The 24,098-nt window shown below is 67.1% G+C and overlaps 3 protein-coding genes across 3 annotated transcripts in view; 2 read left to right on the top strand and 1 right to left on the bottom strand.

The window, feature by feature from the left end:
- The first annotated feature begins 862 nt into the window (after positions 1 to 862).
- Positions 863 to 6,606, top strand: LOC100088515 (tubulin alpha-3 chain). The gene is made up of 5 exons (XM_029048646.2): positions 863 to 960; positions 2,739 to 2,961; positions 4,004 to 4,152; positions 5,392 to 6,072; positions 6,198 to 6,606. Exons 1-5 carry the CDS (start codon positions 958 to 960, stop codon positions 6,492 to 6,494), a joined length of 1,353 nt encoding a protein of 450 aa, XP_028904479.1. The 5' UTR covers positions 863 to 957; the 3' UTR covers positions 6,495 to 6,606.
- A 1,572-nt stretch (positions 6,607 to 8,178) lies between these two features.
- Positions 8,179 to 13,266, top strand: THAP7 (THAP domain containing 7). The gene is made up of 5 exons (XM_029049237.1): positions 8,179 to 8,231; positions 11,076 to 11,155; positions 11,757 to 11,912; positions 12,046 to 12,189; positions 12,346 to 13,266. Exons 2-5 carry the CDS (start codon positions 11,076 to 11,078, stop codon positions 12,905 to 12,907), a joined length of 942 nt encoding a protein of 313 aa, XP_028905070.1. The 5' UTR covers positions 8,179 to 8,231; the 3' UTR covers positions 12,908 to 13,266.
- The window catches only part of LZTR1 (leucine zipper like transcription regulator 1), a 25,947-nt gene continuing 15,111 nt past the window's right edge, over positions 13,263 to 24,098 (bottom strand). The window contains exons 12-22 of the mRNA XM_029049236.2: positions 23,865 to 23,957; positions 23,284 to 23,379; positions 22,646 to 22,656; positions 22,076 to 22,242; positions 19,190 to 19,359; positions 17,991 to 18,147; positions 16,970 to 17,096; positions 16,561 to 16,710; positions 15,392 to 15,497; positions 15,219 to 15,299; positions 13,263 to 14,379 (exon numbers count right to left, since the gene is read on the bottom strand). Of these exons, the coding sequence (XP_028905069.1) occupies positions 14,263 to 14,379; positions 15,219 to 15,299; positions 15,392 to 15,497; positions 16,561 to 16,710; positions 16,970 to 17,096; positions 17,991 to 18,147; positions 19,190 to 19,359; positions 22,076 to 22,242; positions 22,646 to 22,656; positions 23,284 to 23,379; positions 23,865 to 23,957 (1,275 nt within the window). The 3' untranslated portion in view covers positions 13,263 to 14,262. The remainder of the gene's footprint in view (positions 14,380 to 15,218; positions 15,300 to 15,391; positions 15,498 to 16,560; positions 16,711 to 16,969; positions 17,097 to 17,990; positions 18,148 to 19,189; positions 19,360 to 22,075; positions 22,243 to 22,645; positions 22,657 to 23,283; positions 23,380 to 23,864; positions 23,958 to 24,098) is intronic.

Below are 24,098 nucleotides of genomic sequence, written 5' to 3'. Positions count from 1 at the left end.
CCTGTATACCCTAGCGCTTAGAACAGTGCTCTGCACATAGTAGCGCGGCTCAGTGGAAAGAGCACGGGCTTTGGAGTCAGGGCTCGTGAGTTCGAATCCCAGCTCTGCCACTTGTCGGCTGTGTGACTGTGGGCCAGTCACTTCACTTCTCTGTGCCTCAGTTCCCTCATCTGTAAAATGGGGATGAAGACCGTGAGCCCCACGTGGGACGACCTGATTCCCCTGTGTCTCCCCCGGCGCTTAGAACGGTGCTCGGCACATAGTAAGCGCTTAACAGATACCGACGTTATTAGTAGTAGTAGTAGTAGTAAGCGCTTAACGAATACCAGCATTAGTATTATTATTACTATTGAATGAATGGCTCGATGAGTGAGTGAATGAATGAATGAATGAATAAATGAAATGAGCTGATGTAACACCTCACATCAGGGGCCTGGTGTGAGAGAAGGGATTAAAAACGAGAAATCCTCTGTATCTGACCCTGATCAATAATATTGATTTGCTCTTATGGATTTCTATGGATATTCTATTGCCCATATAGGGGGGGGGGGGGGTGGGTTTACGGTCGGTTGGGAGCAGAGGCGCGCGTGAGGGGGACGGTTGGATCCGCCGCCATTTTCTCGGGCGTTGGAGGGCGACCGTTAAGGCCAACGGTCGCCTGGGCCTTCCCGCCCAAACGGGCCGTCCAATCAAAACCGTCGTTCCTCCGGCGCCCGCCAATGGCAGAGGAGGATCCGTTGGCGCGCGCGGGCGGGGGAGGCCTCGAGGCCGGGGGGCGGGGGCGGCGCCGCAGCCAATCAGCGTCGCCGCTGGGGCGGCCGACCAATGAGGACGCAGCTCGCGCCCGGGCGGGGGATTTAAGGCGCGGCGCGGGCGGCGGGCGGCAGTTGGTGTCGGGGCTTCGAGGGAGGAGGTGTGAAGAGGCGTCTGTGCGCGGCTCCCGGTGCAACCGCCGTCATGGTAGGGGCTTCCCCGCCCGGGCGCCCTCCGCTTTAATACCTGGGGGGCAGAGGCGGCTGGGGAGAAGGGCGGAGGTCGCGGGTGCGCGACAAGGGCTTGGGGGCGGGGGTCGAGGCTGCACCGGGGCGGTGAGGGAGGGTCGCCGGTGCACGAGTGGAGAGGGGCGCACGGGCCGAAAGTCGGGGAGGGGGTCGAGGGTGCACGCGTGGAAAATTGGGGGGCGCGGGAGCGATGGGAGGGGCCCCCGGTGCACGCGTGGAAAGTCGGGGAGAGAAGGGCGGGGGCGATTTGGAGGGGTTGCGGGGGTACGAGTAGGGGGTGGGGGGCGCGGGAGCGATGGGAGGGGTCGCCGGTGCACGAGCGGGAAGTCGGGGAGAGAAGGGCGGGGGGCGCGGACGCGTGGGAGCCATGGGAGGGGTCGCCGGTGCACGCGTGGGAAGTCGGGGAGAGAAGGGCGGGGGCGATGAGGAGGGGTTGCGGGGGAACGAGTGGAAAGTTGGGGGGTGGGGGGCGCGGGAGCGATGGGAGGGGTTGCGGGTGCACGAGCGGAATATGGGGGAGGGGGGGGGCGCGGGTGCACGAGAGGAAAGTTCGGCACGGGGGGCGCGGGGCCGAGGAGGAGTCGCCGCGGGTGCACGAGAGGAAAGTTCGGGAAAGGGGCGGTTGCGCGGGGGGGGGGGGGCGATGAGGAGGAGTCGCGGGTGCACGAGTGGAAAGTTCGGGGGGGGGGGTCGCGGGTGCACGGGAGCGATGGGGGGGGGGCGGGTGCACGGGGGCGATGGGGAGGGGTCGTCGGTGCACCAGAAGGGCGGGGTCGTCGGTGCACGAGGAGAAGAGGGGGGAGGGGCCTCCGGTGCACGGGGAGGGAAGGTTGGGGAGAGGGGTGGGGGGCCCCTCGAAGGGGGAGGGGAAGGGCCCGGGATTAGGAGGCAGTAAAGCCGCTGGGTTTTGAAGAAGGGGAGGGGGATTGGATGGGTCGGAACCGGTTCAGACCGCCCCCGATTCGGGGGTTCCAAGTTGGGGCCGGGCCGGGGCCGGTCCTCCCGGCTCGGGTGGGTTCGCCCGGCCAGTGACCGCGGGGACACGGAGACCCGGTTGCCCCCTCTTCGGGGTTTTTCGGTCCGCGGGCCCGGGTGCCCAAATGCCACCGCCCTGCGCGACGCTACGTCTTAGGGTGAACCTCCGACGCGGCGGAGGGAGAAGGGCGGCCGAGGCCGTCCGGAGTCTGGCCGACGGACCTGGCCCCCGCCGGAGGAGGAAGGCCCCCCAAGCGGAAACGAGTCCGGGGGCCGCCACGTTGGGGACAGGTGGCTTCCCGGGGCCAGCGGAGGAAGTGTTTCCCACGAACACGAGGCCCCCGGGGGGAGGAGAAGAGCCGGGGCGTGGATACATAAGACGGGGAGGGAGGGATCCTGCTCTCCGAGGCAAGACAGGCGTGAAGGATGGGGGGATTCGGTCCGCCGACTTTGGCCGAGCCCTCTCTGGAAGCTAGATTGCTTTCCAGGTGGAAAGAGACCCCCCCCCCCCCTTTCGGGGAGTGAGGACGCAACCCCGTCCTCCGGGAGAGCTGCTAAATCCGGTCCCTCGGCGCGGGCGTAAATCCGCCTTGTTCAACTTCTCGGTTTGACGTCTCTTCCCTCCGCTAAGGGAATGTGTTCCTAGACGTCGAGGCCAGGGTGATTCTCCACCCTCGATCCACATCCCTCGTCCAGGGCGTTCTTACCTCGATTTGCCATTTGCGATGTCTCTGTCGTCCCCCCCCCCCCCCGCCCCCACAGAGGGAATGCATCTCCATTCACGTGGGGCAGGCGGGCGTGCAGATCGGCAACGCCTGCTGGGAGCTGTACTGCCTGGAGCACGGAATCCAGCCCGACGGGCAGATGCCCAGCGACAAAACCATCGGTGGTGGGGACGATTCCTTCAACACTTTCTTCAGCGAGACCGGAGCCGGGAAACACGTGCCCAGGGCTGTGTTCGTAGACCTGGAGCCCACTGTGGTCGGTAGGTGGCCCGGGCTCCTCGCGGTTCTGGGGGGTTTGTCGGGCTCCCACTGGGTGCCGGGGAGAAACGGAGCTGCCGTTAGGTGCGGGGCGCGGAACGGGGATCTCGGGAGAGTGCAGAGCGATAAAGTAAAGGACGCGTTCCCTGCCGCACCATGAGGTCGCGGAGGTACCTAGGGGTTTCCTCTCTCGTCCGTGAATGGGGGATTCGATCCTGCGCCCTCCTACTTGGACTGCGAGAGCCCTCAGGTGGCCCAGGGACCGCGGCCACCCGCGTCGGCTCGGGGCTACCCGGGGTTTACAACCTGGCGAGTACCGTAGTTATTACACGACGATAACTTCCCCCGAGCGGAAAGAGCCCGGGCTCGGGAGTCGGAGGTCCCGGGCTCGAATGCCGGCTCCGCCGCTTGGCGGCTGAGGGACTGTGGGCGAGTCACTTGGCTTCTCTGGGCCTCAGTGACCTCATCTGGAAAATGGGGATTAACCGTGAGCCTCACGGGGGACCACCCGATAACGTCGTGATCTACCCCGGCGCTTAGAACGGTGCTCTGCACGTAGTAAGCGCTTAAGAGATGCCAACATTATTATTCCATGGAATCCTGCTGGAAAAGCCAGGAGCCCTGATGGACGATAGGGTCGACCGGGGCTGCTTCTGCGTGCGGAGCGCTGCCCTAGGCACTCGGGGGAGTCCGGCGACAGCTAAATCCCCAGGATCTCAAGATCTACCAACGGTCTCCACCTCCGCCGTCACGGTCCCTAAAGGCACGCTGGCAGCAGAGGGGACGGCAGAGCGTCCGGAGAATCGGGGGAGAGGACCAGGGAGCGACCCCTCCGAACCCCTGCCCGCATCCCCTTAGGCTTGGGCACCGGGGTCGGTCTACGTTAACTGTCAAACGGGCGGGCGGGCGGGCGGAGAGGGGATGTTACCCCGGGGCGGGACTCGGCTGTCCGGGTCCCCGGCCTCCTCCCGGGTCTCGGGTCCCCACGTGCCGAGGCGCAGACGCCCGGGGATCGTCCACGTCCGGGTCGGGCTCTCTCCGCAGATGAAGTCCGAACGGGGACCTACCGGCAGCTCTTCCATCCGGAGCAGCTAATCACCGGAAAGGAGGACGCGGCCAACAATTACGCCAGAGGCCATTACACCATCGGCAAGGAGATCGTCGACCTGGTGCTGGATCGCATTCGCAAGCTGGTGCGTGCTCCAAAGCGAAGGGGGGCGGGGGGGGGGAGGGCGTGGCGGGCGCCCCGTGATGGACTGCCGGGTCCCCGCTTCTTTTTTCGACGGAGACCTCTTTTCAATGTAGGAGATGGGGCCGGCGATTCAGTGGTCACTAACCTATTTCTCATATATATATATATATACGTATTTTGACGAGGCGGATGAAGCGTCGACTGGGTGCCGCGCACGGTTCTAAGCGAGGGGGTGGTCGGACAGAGTCTCGATCCCCGTTGTGGACCTGCCCGAGGTCACCCAGCAGACGGGTGGCAGAGCTGGGACTGGAACCCAGATCCTTGTGACTCCCAGGCCCGTGTTGCACCCCGCCAGGCCGTGCGGCTCCCCGTTGGTCGGGAGAGGCAGATGTTGATCTCATTTCGTACTTAAGGAAACGGAGGCCCAGAGAGGTCAAAGTCACTTGCCCAGAGGCACCTAGCAGGCCAGCAGCGGAGTTGGGACTGGAACTCGGGTCTCCTGTCTCCCGGCCTGACGTTCCCCCCATTAAGTCACGCTGCCCTGTTTTCAAGAAAAAAATCGATCTTTGTCGACAGCGCGGTCACTCCGTCCGTGGAGTCGCGTGAGTTAAGACAGACGCCACTATCCCAGAGCAGAGCCCGGGCCTTCCTCCCGGGCGAGAACGGGTCCGGGAAGAGGTCTAGTACGATATTTACCACTCCTCGTTCATTCGGTCGCACCGATGGAGCGCTTACTGCGCGCGGAGCGCCGGGCCGAGCGTTTGGAAAGTACAGGTCAGCCACAGAGACGGTCCCCGCCCAACGCGTCTCGTCCTCGTCCTCCCAAGACAGAGTCGAGCGGCTTCTCCGTCCGTTCGCAGAGGGTATCGAGACGGCGACTGGAAGCAGGAGTCTCTCCCCGAGAGGGTAGAGGCGGACGACTCACGGGCCCGGCTCCTCTCGGCTTCTCTCGCCGAGAGCACGGGCCCGGGGGTCGCGGGGCCCGGGTTCGAATGCAGGCCCGCCCGCCGCGGGACCGGGGGCGAGCCGCTTCACGTCCCGGGGCCTCGGTTCTCTCGTCTGCAGGACGGAGACGAAGAGCGGGCCCCGGGTGGGGCGGGCGGCCGGGTCCGACCCCGGCGCCTCGCGTCTACACCCGGTAAGCGCCGGGCCGTCGCCGCCGTCCCGACCGTCGTCGTCGGGCGGGTCCCGGGACCCGGGACCCGGGACCCGGGCGGTGACCGGCCGTGTCTCCCCGCAGGCCGACCTGTGCACCGGACTGCAGGGCTTCCTGATCTTCCACAGCTTCGGCGGGGGCACCGGCTCCGGCTTCGCCTCCCTGCTGATGGAACGCCTCTCGGTGGACTACGGCAAGAAATCCAAGCTGGAGTTCGCCATCTACCCGGCGCCCCAGGTGTCGACCGCGGTGGTGGAGCCCTACAACTCCATCCTCACGACCCACACCACCCTGGAGCACTCGGACTGCGCCTTCATGGTGGACAACGAGGCCATCTACGACATCTGCCGCCGCAACCTGGACATCGAGCGGCCCACCTACACCAACCTCAACCGCCTCATCGGCCAGATCGTCTCGTCCATCACGGCCTCGCTGCGCTTCGACGGGGCCCTCAACGTGGACCTGACCGAGTTCCAGACCAACCTGGTGCCCTACCCGCGCATCCACTTCCCGCTGGCCACCTACGCCCCGGTCATCTCGGCCGAGAAGGCCTACCACGAGCAGCTGTCGGTGGCCGAGATCACCAACGCCTGCTTCGAGCCGGCCAACCAGATGGTCAAGTGCGACCCGAGGCACGGCAAGTACATGGCCTGCTGCATGCTCTACCGGGGCGACGTGGTGCCCAAGGACGTCAACGCCGCCATCGCCACCATCAAGACCAAGCGCACCATCCAGTTCGTGGATTGGTGCCCCACCGGATTTAAGGTACCGGGCCCGGCGGGGGCGGGCGGGCGGGCGGGCGGGCGGGCCGCGGGCGGAGCTGCCCGAGCCGGGCGGGACCCGAGGGCCGGGAACCCACGGGCGCCGCCCCGTCCCTTCTCCTCCCCCAGGTGGGCATCAACTACCAGCCCCCCACGGTCGTGCCCGGCGGAGACCTGGCCAAGGTGCAGCGGGCCGTGTGCATGCTGAGCAACACCACCGCCATCGCCGAAGCCTGGGCCCGGCTGGACCACAAATTCGACCTGATGTACGCCAAGCGCGCCTTCGTGCACTGGTACGTCGGCGAAGGGATGGAGGAAGGGGAGTTCTCGGAGGCCCGCGAGGACCTGGCGGCGCTCGAGAAGGATTACGAAGAGGTCGGCGTGGATTCGGTAGAAGCCGAGGCCGAAGAAGGGGAGGAGTACTGAACGCCGGGGCCGGCCCGCGTCCGTCGGGAAGGGGCCCCGCTCCTGGGTCGCGGAGCCGTGGGATCCGTCGGGGGATTTGGTTTTTAACCAATAAAGCTCCGGTCTCGCGGGATTGGGTCCGGAGTCTTCTCTTCAGCGGGGCCGGGAGGGTGCGGAAAGAGACGCGCCGGGGAGGGCGGGAGGCACGTCCGTGGCGGGACACCGGGCTCCCCTCGGGGGAGGAACTCGGCGGCGGCCTCCGCCAGACCCATCCTGGTCTGAGTCGGAGGGAAGGTGATTTTTCTTTTTCCCCGTTTTTTTTGTTTGTTTTTTTTTCCCAATCCTGGGCCCCTAAAGAGAAGCGGCGTGGCTCCGTGGAAAGAGCCCGGGCTTTGGAGTCAGAGGGTCATGAGTTCGAATCGCAGCCCTGCCCCGCGTCAACTGTGTGACCGGGGGCGAGTCACTTCACTTCTCTGGGCCTCAGTGACCTCGTCTGGAAAAGGGGGACTTTAAGACTGTGGGCCTCACGTGGGACAACCCGACGAGCCCGTATCTCCCCCAGCGCTTAGAACAGTGCTCTGCACCTAGTAAGCGCTTAACAAATACCAACATGATTATTATTAAAATGGGGATGAGGACTGCGCGCCTCACGCGGGACAACCCGACGACCCCGTATCTCCCCCAGTGCTTAGAACAGCGCTCTGCACAGAGTAAGCGCTTAACAAATACCGACATCATTATTATTATGGGACCACCTGCTCACCTTGAATCCCCCCAGCGCTTAGAACAGTGCCCTGCACCTAATAAGCGCTTAACAGATACCGACATCATTATTATTATGGGACCACCTGCTCACCTTGTATCCCCCCCAGCGCTTAGAACAGTGCCCTGCACCTAATAAGCGCTTAACAAATACCAAAATTAATATTATTATGGGACCACCTGCTCACCTTGTATCCCCCCAGCGCTTAGAACAGTGCCCTGCACCTAATAAGCGCTTAACAAATACCAAAATTAATATTATTATGGGACCACCTGCTCACCTTGTGTCCCCCCCAGCGCTTAGAACAGTGCCCTGCACCTAATAAGCGCTTAACAGATACCGACATCATTATTATTATGGGACCACCTGCTCACCTTGTATCCCCCCCAGCGCTTAGAACAGTGCCCTGCACCTAATAAGCGCTTAACAAATACCAAAATTAATATTATTATGGGACCACCTGCTCACCTTGTGTCCCCCCCAGCGCTTAGAACAGTGCCCTGCACCTAATAAGCGCTTAACAAATACCAAAATTAATATTATTATGGGACCACCTGCTCACCTTGTGTCCCCCCCAGCGCTTAGAACAGTGCCCTGCACCTAATAAGCGCTTAACAAATACCAAAATTAATATTATTATGGGACCACCTGCTCACCTTGTATCCCCCCAGCGCTTAGAACAGTGCCCTGCACCTAATAAGCGCTTAACAGATACCGACATATTGAATGAATGATTACTAGGAGGGCACGGGGCCGCAGGACTGGACGAGTGACGGGCGCGAGCGAGCCCGGTGACGTCAGGGGGCGCGAGCGAATCCGATGACGTCAGGGGGCGGGGCCTCCGCCACCCGGGGGGGGGAGGGGGACCTCGTGCGGCCGGAAGTGCCTGACCCGCACGCGCCCCCCCCCCGCGCGCCCCCCCCCCCGCGGCGCCACCCCGCTTCCGGGAGGGCCGAGCTCTCGCGAGACGTCGGCGGCGCCGCGATGGGGAGACAGTGAGTGCGGGGCCGGGGCACGCGGGGGGCGCGGCGCCCTGTGCTGAGCGCTCGGCACGCGCCCCGCCGAGGGGGGGGGAGGGGGGAGGAGGAGGCGTCGAGCCCGCGCCGTAAATAATAGAGTAAACGCGCCTCCCGAAATGCCGCAGGCCCCACCCGTGCCGTAAATAATAGAGTAAACGCGCCTCCCGACCTGCCGCAGGCCCCATCCATGCCAGGACGCCCCTTTTGTTCCCTTTGCGGGGACAGGTCTCTCTCTCTCTCTCTCTCTCTGTTGCCTGACTGTCCCTCCCCGAGCGCTTAGCCCAGTGCTCCGCACCGAGGCGGCGCTCAATAAATCGAAGGAACGCAGTGCAATAATAGGTTGGTGTTTGTGAAGCGCCTACTAGGTGCGGAGCACTGTTGGAAGCGCCGGGGGAGACGCCAGGGCATCAGGTCGTCGTCCCCGTCCCCCCCCCCGTGGGGCTCCCAGGCTTCATCCCCCATTTTCCAGATGAGGGAACCGAGGCCCCGAGAAGTGAAGGGACTCGCCCACAGCCAGGTGGCAGAGCGCGGGATTCGAACCCATGACCTCTGACGCCCAAGCCCGGGCTCGTTCCCCTGAGCCCCGCTGCTTCTCTAAGGGCTGAATCCCCGTTTTCCAGATGGGGTAACTGAGGCCCGGAGTAGGTAGGTGGCTTGCCCAGAGCAGCGTGGCTCAGGGGAAAGAGCCCCGGGTTGGGGAGTCACAGGTCATGGGTTCGAATCCCGGCCCCGCCACCTGTCCGCTGGGGGAGGGGGGGGGGCGAGTCACTTCACCTCTCTGGGCCTCAGTTCCCTCATCTGTCAAATGGGGTTGAAGACCGGGAGCCCCACGTGGGACCACCTGTATCTCCCGCAGCGCTTCGAACAGCGCTCTGCGCCTAGTAAGCGCTTAACAGATACCAACATCATTATTATTATTATTTATAGCTGTTATTATTATTATTTAATAATTAACATTATTATTATAGCTGACCGGTTGCAGAGGCGGGATTAGAACCCGCGCCCTCAGACCCCCGCTGCCTCTCCCGCTTGTACTTTCCCAGGCGGTTAGCACGGTGTGAGCGCTCCAGAAATACGACCGGACGAACGGATGGAGTGGGGAGGGGGATGACGGTGGCGGGAGGTGAGAGGCAGCACGGCCCAGCGGGTAGCGCCCGGGGCCCGGGAGGCGGGAGGACCTGGGTTCTAATCCGCCGGGGGACCTCGGACCAATCGCTTCGTCGCAAGCAGCGTGGCTCAGTGGAAAGGGCACGGGCTTTGGAGTCAGAGTTCATGGGTTCGGATCCCCGCTCGGCCACCTGTCGGCTGTGTGACTTCGGGCGGGTCACTTCACTTCTCTGTGCCTCAGTCACCTCCTCTGGAAAATGGGGATTAAGACCGGGGGCCCCCCGTGGCACAACCCGATTCCCCTGTGTCTGCCCCGGCGCTTAGAACGGTGCTTGGCACCTAGGAAGCGCTTCACAAATACCAACATTACTCACCTCTCCGCGCCTCAGTGACCTCCTCTGGAAAAGGGGAATTACGAGTGGGAGCCCCGGGTGGCCCGACTCCACCGCGGCGCTCAGTTGGTTCATTCGGTCCTACTTATCGAGCGCTTACTGTGCGCGGAGCGCCGGACTCCGCGCTTGGAAAGGAGAATTCAGCGAAAATAGAGACGATCGCTGCCCATCGCAGTCTAGAAAGGGGGCGACGGGCAGGCGTCGTCCCTCTCTGTTGCCGAACTGTCTATCCCGAGCGCTCAGTCCAGTGCTCTGCACACAGTAAGCGCTCGATAAGGACGACGGAGTGAGAGTAGGTCAGGGCCCGACGCGTAGTAAGCGCTTAAGAGAGGCCATGAGAACGAACCGACGGACGAGAAGGGAGGAGTAGAAAGGACAGAGGGGAAGATGCGAGGACCCCGGGGACCCGGCCCGCTTACGGGATTCGAGCCTCCGGAGGGTCAGGCCTGAGGCCCTTGGGTCGTCCCATCGATCCATCGTATTTACCGAACGCTTACTGTTTGCGGAGCACTCTCCTAGACGCTTGGGAGAGTACAGTAAATAAAAAAATAAATGGTGGTATCTGTTAAGCGCTTAATACGTGCCCCAGCACCGTTCGAAGCGCCGGGGGATACAAGGCGATCGGGTTGGCCCACGCGGGGCTCCCAGTTTTCATCCCCGTTTTTACAGACGAGGGGACTGAGGCCCAGACGAGTGAAGTGACTCGCCCCCCAGTCCCCCAGCTGACAAGCGGCAGAGCGGGGATTCGAACCCATGACCTCTGACTCCCAAGCCCGGGCTCTTTGCACTGAGCCACGCAGTCCATCACAAGCAGCAGACACACGCCTTGCCCATAAAGAGCTTGCATCCTAGAGAAACGGGGAAGGAACCGTTCCTCCCCTTGGCCCACCGTTTTTTCTTTCTTTTTCCCGGTATAGAATGATGATGGTATTTAAGCGCTTACTCTGTGCCAAGCACTGTTCTAAGCGCAGGGGCAGGTGCAAGGTAATGAGGTTGGCCCCAATCCCTCTTCCACACGGGGCTCACGGTCTCGGTCCTCATTCGGCAGACGAGGAAACCGAGGGACAGGGATGCGGCCTACCCCAGGTCACACGGCAGACGGGTGGCGGAGCAGGGATTCGAACCCACCACCACTCGACTCCCCAGCCCGTGCCTCCAGGCCACGCCGCTTCCGCGTACCGGGTGCCAGTCGCGGTGCTAAGCACCGGGGCGGATCCAAGCTGATCAGGCGCGCGTCTCTCCTCCCGCCTCCCGTTCCCACCCGCTGCCTTCCGATTCCTCACCTCGTCCTCCTCCGCCCCGGGCCCGCCCGGCGGCCCAGATGCCGCGACACTGCTCCGCCGCCGGATGCTGCACCCGGGACACGCGGGAGACCAGGAACCGGGGCATCTCCTTCCACAGGTCGGCCGGGGCACGGCCGGGCGCGGGAGGGCGCCGGTGGCCGGGGGGGAGGCGCACGCGGGACGTCGGACCGGTTTCCGAGCCGCCGGGGGCGACCGCGGCCCCGCTTACCCGAGAAACCCATCGCGGTGCTCCCGGCCCCCCGCCGGCCTCCGATCCCCCTCTCCGCCCCGGAGCCGGACTCCGCCCGCAGCGGGGGCGGGGGGGGGGGGTCCGGTGGGGCTGGGGGTCCTCCCGCCCGTCGCACGGGGGGGCAGGTCCCCGGTGAGCCCGCGCCGACCCCCGGGGTAGACGGAGGGACCCGTCCGGAGGGCCCGTTGGGCCAACGGGTCCCGGCGCCGGGCCATCCGGGGGCGCGGCCGTCCGTGGAACGGCGGGACGGAAGCGGCGGGTTCTCTGCCCCGGTTGGGGTCTCGGCCCGGGGCGCCGTGTGGACCCCGGACCGGCCGGGCGGGGCGGGGCCCCCGAAGTGCCGAGTGACGTGAGGAGGGGGCTCCTTCGCAGGCCGGTGGCGGGGCGCCCCGAAGCGCGCCGGGCCGCCGGGCCCCCGACCCCGTGGTGGCTCCGGCCGCCCCACTCCCTCCCCGCATCCGTCCCCCAGGCTGCCCAAGAAGGACAACCCCCGGCGCGGGCTGTGGCTGGCCAACTGCCGGCGGACGGACCCCAGCGGTCAGGGCCTGTGGGACCCGGCCTCCGAGTACATCTACTTCTGCTCCAAGCACTTCGAGGAGAACTGCTTCGAGCTGGTCGGCATCAGGTGGGCGCCGCCGGCCCCCCCCGACCCCCCCCCCCCGCCCCCGCCCGCGGCCCCCCCAGGCGCCCCTCTTGCGGGCGGGGGGCGGGGGGGCCGGGGGACCGGGGGCTGACGGGCTCCCGCCCGCTGTCGGCAGTGGCTACCACCGGCTGAAGGAGGGAGCGGTGCCCACCATCTTCGAGACCTTCTCCAGGCTGCGCCGCACGGCCAAGGCCAAGTCCCACGCGTTCAGAGCCGCCTCGCCCGACCTCGCCGGGCTTCGGCGCCGCAGGAAGCGGTGGGGCCCGGGGGGCCGGGGCGGGCCGGCGTGGAGCCCCCCCGCCGGGGAGGGCGGGCGGGCCGAGAGGTCACCCCCGTCTCCCCGCGGCCGTCCCGGATGCCGGGGGCCGGGCTCCCCGTTCCCCGGGCCCGGCGACGGCCCCCCGGCCCCCCGGCCCGCCTCCGGCGACGGCCCCGTCTTCCTCCGGCCCGGCGCCGGCTCCGCCCTCCCCGGCGAGAAGGTCCCGTCCCCCGCCGGCTCCGCCCCCGCCCCGGGGCGGCGGACGCCCCCCGGCCCCCCGCCGCCCGAGCCCGACGTCCCGTCGTCGTCGGACCCCCCGGGGCCGCCGGACCCCGGCGGGGCGGAAGGGGCCGCCCCCCCGCCCCCCGAGCCGGAGCCCCCGGCCCCCGGCTCCCCGCCGGCCCCCCGCCCGGTCTCCCCCTCGGCCTACATGCTGCGCCTGCCGCCTCCGGCGGGCGCCTACATCCAGAGCGAGCACAGCTACCAGGTGGGCAGCGCGCTGCTGTGGAAGCGGCGGGCGGAGGCGGCCCTGGACGCCCTGGACCAGGCCCAGCGGCAGCTGCAGGCCTGCAAGCGGCGGGAGCAGCGGCTGCGGCTGCGCATCGCCGAGCTGCAGCAGGAGCGGCTGCGGGAGAAGCGGGCTCAGGCCGACGTGCGCCAGGCCCTCAAGGACCACCTGCACGGCTTCGAGCTGCAGCTCGGCGGCGCCTTGGAGTGAGGCCCCGGCCGCCCTCGGCGCGGCGCTTCGCCTCCGTCCCCCCGCCCCGGATCCGGCCCGGCACACGCCGCGCGCTTAAATACCCCGACCGCCGGGGTGATTTTTATCCCTGGGGCAGGGGCGGCCCGAGGCGGCAAGGCCCGGAGACCCTGGCTCTCGGCCCCGGGGCTCGCCGACCGGACAGCGGACTCCCCGCGCCGTCCCCGCCGCCCCGCCCCCGGACGCTAACCTTCGGCGGGCGCGGTCAGCCCCTACCCTAGAAGGAGGGAGGGCTTCCCGCCGCACGGGAGGAGGTCCGGCCCTTGCCGGACGCAGACCTCGGGTGGACGGGGCGAGGGGAGTAAAGATATCGGTGCAGAGTCCGTGGGTGTTTATTTTCGCGACGTGGCGGGGTCGGCCCCCCCCCCCGTCTGCCCCCGGGGAGGGGTGGGGGGGGCGCTTAAAACCGGCTCCCCCCTCCTCCTCCGCGCGAAGGCGGGTCCGGGGCCCTCACGCTTACTTGCCGGGAAGGGCCTCGGCAACACCGAAGCGGGGAGGGACTTTCCCCGACTCCGGCCGGGATGGGGCGTGCAGAGGTTCGGGGGAGGCGTCCGGACCTCGCGACGAACGGGTCCCGAACCCCGGGAGCGCCGCGGCCCGGCCGTTTTCCCCGGGTGGCTGTCCGCCGCAACACCTTGGAGACGTGGAGGGAAGCGGATCTTCCGGCGGCGGCGAGGCGCGGGCCGGCGCCGCCCGGGGACCTGGGCTCTCCGGCCGCCTCGGCGACCCCCGGGACGGAGGGGCGGCCGGTCGGTCCGCCCTCCCGTCGCCGGCTGCCGGGTCGGCGCGAGTCCTCCGTCGGTCGCCGCGTCCGGTCGGCGAGGGTCGCCGTCGGGATCCCCCCGGGATCTCCGGGGACGGATCGGGCCCCGCCTCCTCGGCTCCGCTCCCGCCGCGCGCCGGACCTCGCCGGGATCCGGGCTCCCGCCACCGTGGGGCCGGGGGCGGCCGGGTTCCGATTCCTCTGATTTCTCAAGGGGGTGTGGCCAGGGGCAGGCCAAACTCTCCGCGCGTCCGGCGCGGCCGCTCCCGTGCCGGCCCGAATCCCGGAGGCGGGGCCCGCCGAGCCGGAGCTTCCGGCTCCTTCCCCCACAGCGGCGGCCCCTCCGTAGACGGGAGCCTGGCTTCCGTCCGGCAGTAACCGTCTGCCTCCGTCACCCCAGCCGCCGGGCGGCCGGCCGGCCAGAGTCCCTCACCCCGGTGGCACGGCCCTAGAGGGAAGAGCGGGGCCCGGCGCCGGCCCCCGGCCCCCCGCTTCCCCCTCGGCGGTGCCCGAGGCGGGGGCGGGGGGAGGGAGCGGGCCGGGGGGACGCCGGTCAGATGTCGGCCCCCAGCTCGGCACACTGCTTGTCAGATATGTGGGTGGCCAGCGACTCTATGATGTCTAGGAGGAGAGCCTGGCTCAGCGCGCGGAGGGTGGGCAGCTTGGACACCTTTAGAGACAGACAACAAAGCAGGAGGAGCCGGGATTAAGACGGCGGCTTAAGAGGGCGTCCCCCGCCCTCTCCCCGCCGGCCAGGCGGCGTGGCCCGGGGGGTCGGCGGGTCTCGGCGGCGGCCCGGGCCCCCCCCCCACCCGCCCCCCGTCCCCGGACAGTCCCGCGGGTCGGCCCCGCGCCGCCCGTTCGCCGCCGGAGATCGTGTCGGACGGACGGACAGACACACGCACGCACACGGGTGGCGATAACGGCCTCGTGGTCTTTGACCTGGGGGAAGGGGGCCGGCCCGAGGAGGAACCCCCCCCCCCCGCCACCGTACGCTCCCGGGGCCGAGGCCCAAGACGCCGGTGGGCTGGAGGGTCTGGGTTCGCGCGGCGGAAAGGGCGGCCGGGGCCGAGGAGGAAGGTGGCCTCTGCCCCGCCCTACCCCCCCGACAGCCGTCTCCGCCCCACCGAGGGGCGAGCGGAAGCCGGGGTCCGGGTCGCGTCGGAGCGGTCCGGGATCTCCGCTCCGGAGGCCTCGGCGCGGTCCGCCGCCTCCCCGGGGCCGCAGTCCGGAGGAGGACCGCCCGCCCCGCGCCCGCTGGCGCTCCCGCCTTCCTCGGGTCGCCCCCGGCCGAGGGGGCCCACGGGGAGCCGGGACGACGGCCCCCTCACGTCGGGCGGGCTCCGCGGCCGGCCGGCCGCCGGGGTCGGAGGGGTGGCCGCGGTCCGGCGGCCCGGGGCTCCGCCGAGGCGGCGGGGGAGGGCGGGAGAGGGAGGGGGCGGCCCCTCGGAGCCACGGCAGGGGGCCGGGGCAGCGGGGCCCCCACAGCCCCGCCAACAGGCAACCAACCTTGGTGAACTGGTGGACGATGATGTGCAGACAGTGGCGCTTCATGTCCAGGGCCTGCGTCTTGTCCGCCGCCTCCAGGATCTGTGAACCCGGAGGGCCCGGTGAGGCCCCGGCGGGGGGGCGGGGGGCTTCCGGGCCGGACCCCCGAGCCCCCCGGCCGGCGGACCGGATACCTGCAGCACGTTGTCCACGGTGACGTTCATCTCCAGGTTCTGCTTGCAGTAGGCCTGCAGCCGGTTGTTATAGAAGCCGTAGTAATAGGGGGCGGCGAAGAGGTAGCTGGTCCGGGGCGGGTCAAGGAAAGGTCCGCCCGAGGACGTCCGCCGCCCCCCGCCGCGCCCGGACGGCGGAAGCCGTGGGCCCGGCTCGCTCCCGCGAGGGGTCCCGGCCGGCGAAACCTCAGCCCCCGGGGCGGCGGGGACTCCGGTCCCCGACGGGACCCTTGGGGAAGCGGCCTCCCGGGCACCCGCCCCTACGGTCGGGGACGGGGCGGCCGACGCCTCGCCCCGATCCCTCTCCCGTCCCGGTCTCCCCTGCACCGGCTATCCCACGCCCAAGTCCCGGTCTCTCCCCTCGATATTCCTCACTCCTGCAGTGAGCTAGGGAACGGACCGGCCCACGCTCCCGACCCCCCGCGGTGACCCAGCACGGACCCTCCGACACCCCGGCTCTCCCCTCTCCATCCTTAACTCTCTCCGGTGACCCAGTACGGACCGTTCCGCACCCCCGGCTCTCCCCTCTCCGTTCTTAAACCCTCCCATCCATCCCGGCGACCCGGGACGGCCGGACGCTCCTCCGAGGACCCGTCCGATCCCGTCGGGGTTCCGGGCGGCCCGCCTCCCGAGGGAACGGATTCCCGGGGCTCCCTGCTCTCTGGGGGGAGACGTGTCAGCCGTCGTTTCTCCGAACCCGCCGCCCTCCGGCGCCGGCGGGTGCCCCCTGCCCTGTGGGGGGGTGGGATGTGGGGAATAGCTATTCCGGGGCGGCCCTGCCTCCCACCCCGTGCCCGGTTCTGTCCCCCTCTGTCCCCCCCCCCCGGAGAGCCCCGATCCTTCTAGGCCGCCTCCTGGAGTCCCCCGCGCCCCCCAATTCCCAGTTAGGTGGGGAGCACGGGGTGGGGACGGGACCGTCCGGGACGGCGCCCCAACCCGGTGCGCGGGGATCCGGCTCCGACCCGGCCTGGGCGGCGGGACCCCCGGACACCCGCCCCGGCCGAGCCCCGTAACGGCCAATCGCGGGCGGGGGGCGGCCTCTCGACCCGGGAGGGGCGCGGGGCCTCGGCGGAGGAGTGGGCTGGGCGCTCGGGGGGGAGCGGGGTACCGTGTCCCCGCCGGGAGGATACAGGGAGTCCTCGGGCGGCATGTTGACCTCCCCGTAGTACATGTAGCGCAGCATGGACTCGAAGGCCTGCTGGCTGGGCACCATCTCGCCGATGGAGATGTTCACCTGGCCGTCCTCGGGCATGAAGGACCGGAACATGGCCTCGAAGTAGCTGCGGTCACCGGCGGGGGCCGGGAGGAGAGAGGTCGTCGGCCACCGAGAGCCCTCCCCGGCCCGCGCCGGCGGACGGGGGTCCCCCCTCTCGGGACCGTGGAGCGGGGAGACCAGACGGCGTAGACGGGCCGGGGTTCTGGGGCGGCCGGGGCCTCCCTGCTGGCGGTGGCCTACCCACCTCCCCCCGAGGAGGAACCCCAGACCTCGGAGCCCTGGGTTTTACGGGAGCCACCCTCCCGCCGCCCTCCTCCCCGCACCTGGAGCGGGCGGCGAGGATGGCCTTGTGGGCCGGTCTGGGGTGGCCGTCCAGGAGCAGGGTGATGTCGCAGAAGTCCAGCCCCATGCCCTCCAGGCAGGCCTTCATGTCTTGGACCAAGGAGGTCCCTGCGAGGGGACGCGCCTGAGCCGCGGCCGGGCCTCCGCCTCCTCCCCCACCCCCAGCCGCACCCCGCTCACGGGAGGGGAGGCCCAGCGACGCCTCCGCGTCCGTCTGCCCGGCTCTCCGCCTCCGACGAGGACGCCGGGTCGGACCGCGTCCCGGCTGACCCCCACGGTCGGGGACGGACCACCCCTCCCCCGCCCCCGACTAACCCCGACTCTCCCCGCTCCATCCCCGCCTCTTCCCCGGTGACCCAGGCCGGGCCGTCCCGTACTCCTGACTCTTCCTTCTTCTAACGATGATAACGGCATCCGTCAAGTGCTTCCTCTGTGCCAAGCACCGTACGAAGTGCCGGGGAAGGACGCGGGCAAATCGAGACGGCCACATGGGGCTCGCGGCCTTAATCCCCATTTCAGAGCTGAGGCGCAGAGAAGTGAAGCGACTCGCCGAAGGTCGCAGACACTGGGGGCGGGGATTAAAACCCGGGTCCTTCTGACAACCGGGCGCAGGCTCCATCCACTAGGCCGTAAGGCCTCTCCGTTTTCAGGCCTTTCCCCCAGCGACCCGGAAGGGCCGATTTCACCCCCCCTCGACTCTCTTCCAGTGTCGGAGCACGGCTGCCTCCCGCCCCCGGGGATGCCGGACCACCACACGTGCTTCCGGCTCCTCGGTGGAACAGATTCTCCGTGTTTATCCCGCGCTGGGGGGAGGATGATCTCCCGCCCCGTCCCCGCTCCCTCCCTTTGAGCACCCCGACCGCCCTGTCCCGCGCCGGCCCCGCCCTTCCCGGACCCCGTCCGCCGGAGCTGTTCTCCCCGGCCGGGAGAGGAGCGGACCCCGGGGATTCTGACGGACCTCGGCTCCTGCGAGGGGGCGGCGGGAGCCGGGAGGACCCCTACCTATGTCCACCTGTTGGTCCGAGTGGGTTCGGGCCGGCGGCTGCTGCTTTCTCCGCACGATCTCCACGATCAGCGAGGACGAGAGCCGCTCGAACTCCTTCATCATGATCACCTGGTTGAAGTGGGACTCCTTCACCACAAAATTCAGGCAGTGCTCCTGGAACCGAGTCGGGAGAGGGAAAGAGAGGAGAGCAGGTCGGCCACGACCGCTGCGGCGTGGCCTAGTGGACGGGGCCCGGGGCCCCGGAGTCAGAAGGACCTGGGTTCTAATCCCGGCTCTGCTGTGCGATCCTGGGAGAGTCACTTCACTTCTCTGGGCCTCAGTCACCTCACCCATAAAAGCGAGGATGAAGACTGTGAGCCCCGGGTGGGAGGGACTGGGCCCAACCTGCATCTACCTCAGTGCTTGGCACACGGTAGGTGCTTAACAATATTATTATATTATTATTACTGGGGAAGCAGCGTGGCTCGGCGGAAAGAGCCCGGGCTCCGGAGTCAGAGGTCACGGGTTCGACTCCCGGCTCTGCCACTCGTCGGCTGCGTGACTGTGGGCGAGTCGCTTCGCTTCTCTGCGCCCGTTACCTTTTCATCGGTAAAATGGGGATTAACGGTGAGCCTCACGTGGGACAACCCGATTATTCTGCATCTCCCCCAGCGCTTAGAACGGTGCTCCGCACCCAGTAAGCGCTTCACAAACACCAACGTTATTATTATTTTGCCAGGGCAGGGCCGTGGCTCAGAGAGCGGGCGAGGGGGGCGGTCCAAGGCGTCCCCACGTAGGAACGGCGGGGGGCTGCCCGAGGGCGTCGTCAGGTGGGGATGGGGGAAACCGAGGGGCGGAAGCCCAGGATGCGGCGGGGTAGGTTTGGGGAGACTGGTGGGGAGCTGTCCGGGGCATCGCTGGGAGAGAACGGGGTGAACTGGGAGGCAGCGGCCCGGAGCATCACCGGGCGGGGTTGGAAAGACGGGGGGCTGTTCGGGGTGGCAAGTGGGAGGGGATGGGAGAGTCGTGGGGGCACCACTGGGTGAAACCGGGGGGCCGAGGGCCGTCCGGGAGGCCGGCAGGAAGGCACGGGGCAATCAGGGCTCGGGAGCCCCGTGTGTCGCCGGGCGGGGTCGGGGGACCGGGACCTGCAGGAGGGGACCGGGGCGCCGGGGCAGGGCCGGGGGGGGTCACCCGGCGGGGACCCCCGGCGCACCTTGAGCTGGTCGAGCTGCAGCTTGTCGGCGTTCTCGCACACCGACAGCACGTTCTGCAGGTCCACGGACGCCTCGATGTACTGCAGGCACAGCTGCTCCAGGCGGGCCAGCTTGAAGCTCAGAGCCAGCTTGTACACGTCCATGATGAGGAGTACGTCCTGCACGTGCCCTGTGACGGACCCGGGGAGGGCGGGGGGCGAGAAGCAGAGCGTGCGCGCGCGGAAGGGAGTAAGCGCTTGCCAAATACCGTTAAAGAAGAAACCGGGATCACTGGGGGGGCGGGGGGGGGGGGGGGGGTTCCCCGGGACTGTGGCGGCCGCAGAGGGAGGGGTGCGAGGCCCGGGACCCCCGGCCCGGCTCGGCCGCCAGCCTGCGGCGGGACCACCCTGGGCCTCGGTTTCCCCGCTCGTGGCCATGAGGAGCGTGGTCTAGTGGAATAGAGCCCGGGCCTGGGAGCGAGAGGCCCCGGGTTCTAGTCTCTTCTCGGCCACTCGCCCGCCGCGTGACCTTAGGAAGGTGACTTAACTTCTCGGGGCCTCGGTTTCTGCATCCGTAAAATGGGCATTCGGTACGGGGTCTCCCTCCTATTTAGACCACGAGACCCACTGGACAAGCAGCGTGGCTCAGTGGAACGACCCCCGGCTTGGGAGTCAGAGATCGCGGGTTCGAATCCCGGCCCTGCCACTTGTTCAGCCGTGGCACGGTGGGCGAGTCACTTCACTGCACTGTGCCTCAGTTTCCTCATCTGTAAAATGGGGATCAAGACCGTGAGCCTCACGTGGGACAACCTGATTACCCTGTATCTACTCCAGCGTACAGAACGGCGCCCCGCACACAGTAAGCGCTTAACGAATACCAATGTTATTATCATCATTATGAGGGACGAGGAACTCTGTCCCATCGGATTATCTGGTACCTACCCCTGGGCTTAGTCCACGGTTTGGCCCATATTAAGCAGCGTGGCTCAGTGGAAAGAGTATGGGCTTTGGAGTCTCAGAGGTCATGGGTTCGAATCCCAGCTCTGCCACTTGTCAGCTCTGTGACTGTGGGCAAGTCACTTCACTTCTCTGTGCCTCAGTTCCCTCATCTGGAAAATGGGGATTAAGACTGTGAGCCCCACGTGGGCCAACCCGATTCCCCTGTGTCCACCCCGGCGCTTAGAACAGCGCTCTGCCCATAGTAAGCGCTTAACAGATACCGACGTTATTATTGTTAAGCGCTTAATCCCACAGTCACCAACTCTGCTATATGGTCCTCTCCCTCGCGTTCAGTACAGTGTCCCCTGCACGGACCAAGCGCTCGGTTGACACGATCAACTGACTGCCTGTTGGTTATTTCAGGCTTGCCTCCCGCCTCTCGGGGCCGCCACGAGGCGTCGGGGAACGAGATGACCCCCCGATCCAGGACCGGCCCCCCCCCAGGCGGTCTCGGCCTCTCTGGGGGTCAGCTGGCACCCCCATCTGATCTGACCTCTTGTCCTCTCCCCAGTGGTTAGTACAGCGCTCCGCCCCCCCAGTAGGCACTTGATAAACGTCACCGATTCAGTGACTTGCTCCGGGGGGGGGGGGGGCAGACGTCCACCACCAGGCCCGGGGGTGGCTCGGAGGTCTGACTTCTACGGGGGCTACAGAGCGAGCGGGCCGGGGGTCGGGTTAGGGACCGCGGGATCGGCCTAGATTGGGCCTTTGGGAGCAGAACGGGACGAAGCCAGATAATACTGACACTAATGACGATCGTGGTATTTGTTAAGCGCTTATTAGGGGCCAAGCACCGTACTACTGCTACTAATAATAATGTTGTTATTTGTTAAGCGCTTACTAAGTGCAGAGCACTGTTCTAAGCCCTGGGATAGATATGGGGTAATCAGATTGTCCCACGTGGGGCTCACGTTTTTTTTTTTTAATCCCCATTTTTACAGATGAGGTAACTGAGGCCCAGAAAAGTTAAGTGACTTGCCCCAGGTCACACGGCAGACAAGCGGCGGAGCTGGGATTAGAACCCATGACCTCTGACTCCCAAGCCCGGGCTCCTTCCACTTAGCCACGCTACTGGGGTACACATGTGGGTTACCTCGTTCCCATCACGGCATCCCCGGGAGGTGGAGGGCAAAGCTGGGCTAACGGTCAAACCATGAATAATAATAACGTTGCTATTTGTGAAGCGCTTACTATGTGCAGAGCACTGTTCTAAGCGCTGGGGGAGAGACAGGGTAATCGGGTTGGCCCACGTGAGGCTCACGGTTAATCCCCATTTTACAGATGAGGTAACTGAGGCCCAGAGAAGCGAAGCGACTCGCCCGCAGTCACACCGCGGACAAGTGGCAGAGCCGGGAGTCGAACCCGTGACCTCCGACTCCGAAGCCCAGGCTCTTTCCACTGAGCCACGCTGCTTCTGAGCGCTTACTGGGTGCAGAGCTTACTGTGCGCAGAGCTCTGTACTAAGCACTTGGGAGCAAACAATATAGTGGATGGAGGCGAATAATATCGGTGGCATTTTGTTTAGCGCTTACTAAGTGCCAAGTCCCACACTAAGCACCGGGGTAGACACGAGACCGTCGCGTCCCACCCGGGGCTAACGGTATAAGGAGAACGGGTACTGAACTCCCCTTCTGCGGAGGGGGGAAGTGAGGCCCGGAGCGGTGAAATCACCAGACCGGGCTCTTTCCATTAGGCCACGCTGCTTCTCGCTAGACGGAGAGGGTCAGGCACGGCTCGAGGACGTGAGGACGTGAACAGGGCGGGGCTGGGGGCGGGTGGGAGGCCGCGGCGGGCCGGCGGACCCTCCGGCGTCCGGTCGGAGGCCCGGGGGGAGGGAGAGAGGCCAGCCCGGGCAGCGGGGGGGGGGGGGGGGTGCGCGTGGGAACCCTCACGCCAGCCAGCTCCTACCTTTGCGCGGATATTTGATCTTGTCCGTGTAGAGGAACTGCATGAGCACCGCGAACGGCTCGGCCGCCGCCTCCCGGATGGTCACCTCCAGCGGGGCCTGGCGCCGGGCCGGCCCGGGGCCGCCGGCCCCGGCGCCGCGTCCCTGGCGGGCGGCGTCCCCTCCGCCTCTCGGGCTCCTGGCTTACATTTCTAGGCGGGACCAAGACGGGGCCGGGGGGCCGGGGGGCCGAGGGGAGCGGGTGCACCGTCAGGCTCGGCCCAGTCTCCGGGGCAGTTGTCGGGGGGAAGGGGGTTGAACCCCGGGTTCACCAGTCAACAAGGGACACCTCCAGCCCAGGACCATCTCCAACAAGACCACCTGGATACCAGGAGCTCCCCATTGCTCGCTGCTCTCCCGGTCAGCCCCCGTCACGGTCAGGGGCGAACCATCCGACCCCCCTGACTCTCCCTTTTCGTCCTCGAGGGACCCAGCGTGGACCCTCCGACCCCCCTGACTCTCCCCCTCTGATCCAGCAGATATTATTCAATATAACGTGGGTATCTGTTCAGCGCTTACTCTGTGCGGAGCACTGTTCTAAACGCTAGAGCAGATACAGGGTCATCAGGTTGTCCCACGTGAGGCTCACAGTCTTAATCCCCATTTTACAGATGAGGTCACTGAGGCACGGAGAAGTGACGAGCCCACAGTCACACGGCTGCCAAGCGGCAGAGCCACACTGACATTCCTCTGACATTCCCCATCAACCCCAAATACCCTATCCAACATCCCCGTCTCTCTCTCCATGACCCAGCACGGACCCCCCCCGCCTCTCCCCTCTCCAACCCTGCCTCTCCCTCCGTGACCCAAAATGGCCCATCCCTCTTCGCCCGGGGGGGAGAACCTATTTCCCGCTGGACGTCTGACCGTGGGGATTCCTTGCCCTGGCGGGATGGGATCCGGGGAACAACAATTCCGCGTTGGTCCGGCCCACTCCCATCCCTGTCCTACCGTGTCCAGATGGCCGAGTCCCGACCCTTTCGGCTGACCCTCCCGTGACGGCTGTTCCACCCCCATCCCGAGCATCCCGGTGACCTGGTGCCATCCCCGTTCCACCCGCTACGTCCGGGCTGGGAAAATCCCCGGGCCCCAGCGCGGCCCTTGACACCTGGTGCTGACCGGCAGTTGACCCTGACCCCCGAAGGCCGTGACCTCCCCCCCGGCTATTCACCTGGCGCAGCCGGTCCCGGGCCTGCATTATTTTGTTTCGCAGCCACTTGCATCGGGCCGTGACGATAGCGACGTGTCCCCGGACTCGCTCCTCCTTCTGCCGGGGGGGGGGGGGGGGGGGGGAAGGGGTCGGCGGGGGAGGCCGACACCCATTTCCCTTTCCCTCCGGGAGTCGGGAAGAGCTAGCCCGGCTCCCATTTCTCCGGGGGAGGGGGCAGGCGCCCCGGAGGGCAGAAGGATCCGGGCCACGGGACGTGACGGGGGGGCGGCCCCGGCCGAACGGCAGCCGCGTCACACGTGCGGCGAGCCAGGTTCCCAAGGCGGCGCCCGCCTCCCCCTCGCGGGAAAGGGGGGGGGCGCCTCGGCCCAGCGCCCCCTCCCCCGAAGCTGGCAGGCTCTTGACACTCAACGGAGAAGGGGCAGGGTCCCAGGCCCACCCGTCGAGGGCCCGCAGGGGAGGAGAGGCCTAGGCTGCGTTGGGAAGGAGGGGGACGAGGCCGGGGGGTGGAGGGAGTTGCGCTCGCTAGCTCCATCCCCCCCCTCCGGCGTTCCCGTGTCCGTGGACCCCGCGTCCGCACCCACCTCTCCGAGGATGAACTCCAGGTCGCTGAACTGAGAGCTCTCCCACAGCCGGCCGTAATCCTCGTGCAGCGTGCACTTGGGGTAGCAGGAGAACTGCGACCGGGAGAGAGGTCGAGGGCGGCTCTCGCCTCCGTCCCGCTCCCGGGACGGGGGAGGAGCGGCGGTCCGTGCGTGCGGACCGCCTGGCGCGAGGGGCCGGCCGGGATGCCGGTTCTCTGGGCTCTCGTGCCTCCC

Source organism: Ornithorhynchus anatinus, chromosome 21 (genome assembly GCF_004115215.2).
Source record: "Ornithorhynchus anatinus isolate Pmale09 chromosome 21, mOrnAna1.pri.v4, whole genome shotgun sequence".
Classification (NCBI taxonomy): Eukaryota; Metazoa; Chordata; class Mammalia; order Monotremata; family Ornithorhynchidae; genus Ornithorhynchus; species Ornithorhynchus anatinus.
This window is presented reverse-complemented; position numbering and strand designations above follow the sequence as displayed.